General features: G+C 53.7%; 1 gene segment (V, D, J or C); it reads right to left on the reverse strand.

The window, feature by feature from the left end:
* Positions 1–348: 348 nt before the first annotated feature.
* LOC128773092 (immunoglobulin heavy variable 3-23-like) lies at positions 349–910 on the reverse strand. The segment is given in 2 exon segments: positions 349–701; positions 803–910. Coding segments are annotated over 2 exon segments (399 nt in total).

The raw sequence follows: 910 nt of genomic DNA on the forward strand, positions 1-910 counted from the left end.
GGCTGCACAGGGAGCGCATGTGGGAATCCTGTAAATGTGCAGCTGTTGTGCCTCAGGAAATCTGTAAGTCACTCATATTGAGGGACCAGAGTAAGCAAGTGCAAACAACTGTGTCTTTGTGCATGTTAGTCTAGTTTCCCTATGACAACCCAGTTGCTAATTCAGAGAGTTAATAGGTAAACACAGAATCATATAACCAGGGAGGCTCCCTGGGGAAACTGCTGTGTGGAGAGGAAGCCCCAGACCCTGACAGGAAAACTGCCTGTAACCTCCATGTGCACCTGCGCCTGGGAACACAAAGGAGAATTGTGCATAGTGTGCGCCCCCTGGTGGTGCTGATCCCCTCCTTCAGGGAGGTTTGTGTCTGGGCTCGCAGTGATGTCCCCTCACTGTGTCTTTCGCACAGTAATATGTGGCCGTGTCCTCGGTCTTGAGGTTGTTCATCTGCAGATACAGCGTGTTCTTGGCGTTGTCTCTGGAGATGGTGAATCGGCCCTTCACGGAGTCTGCGTAGTATGTGCTACCTCCACTACCACTAATTGCTGCGACCCACTGCAGCCCCTTCCCTGGAGCCTGTCGGACCCAGTTCATGGTGTAGCCACTGAAGGTGAATCCAGAGGCCACACAGGTGAGTCTCAGGGACCCCCCCGGCTTCACCAGGTCTCCCCCAGACTCCACCAGCTGCACGTCACACTGGACACCTGCAGACACCAGACATGTTGGTCAGGAGACTGTCACACATGAACTGGTTCTCACTCATACGCACTCACAGACTCAGTGTCCCTCGTTCACCGTGAATTACCTTTTAAAAGAGCAACCAGGAACACCCAGCCCAGCACAAACTCCATGGTGAGGTGTGTGTGTTCTGTGCTGATCACAGAATGGGAACACCTGGGACTCCCGGGGCTGG

The sequence above is a fragment of the Panthera pardus genome, unplaced genomic scaffold, assembly GCF_024362965.1.
Source record: "Panthera pardus isolate Hobbes unplaced genomic scaffold, ASM2436296v1 HiC_scaffold_24, whole genome shotgun sequence".
Taxonomy (NCBI): domain Eukaryota; kingdom Metazoa; phylum Chordata; class Mammalia; order Carnivora; family Felidae; genus Panthera; species Panthera pardus.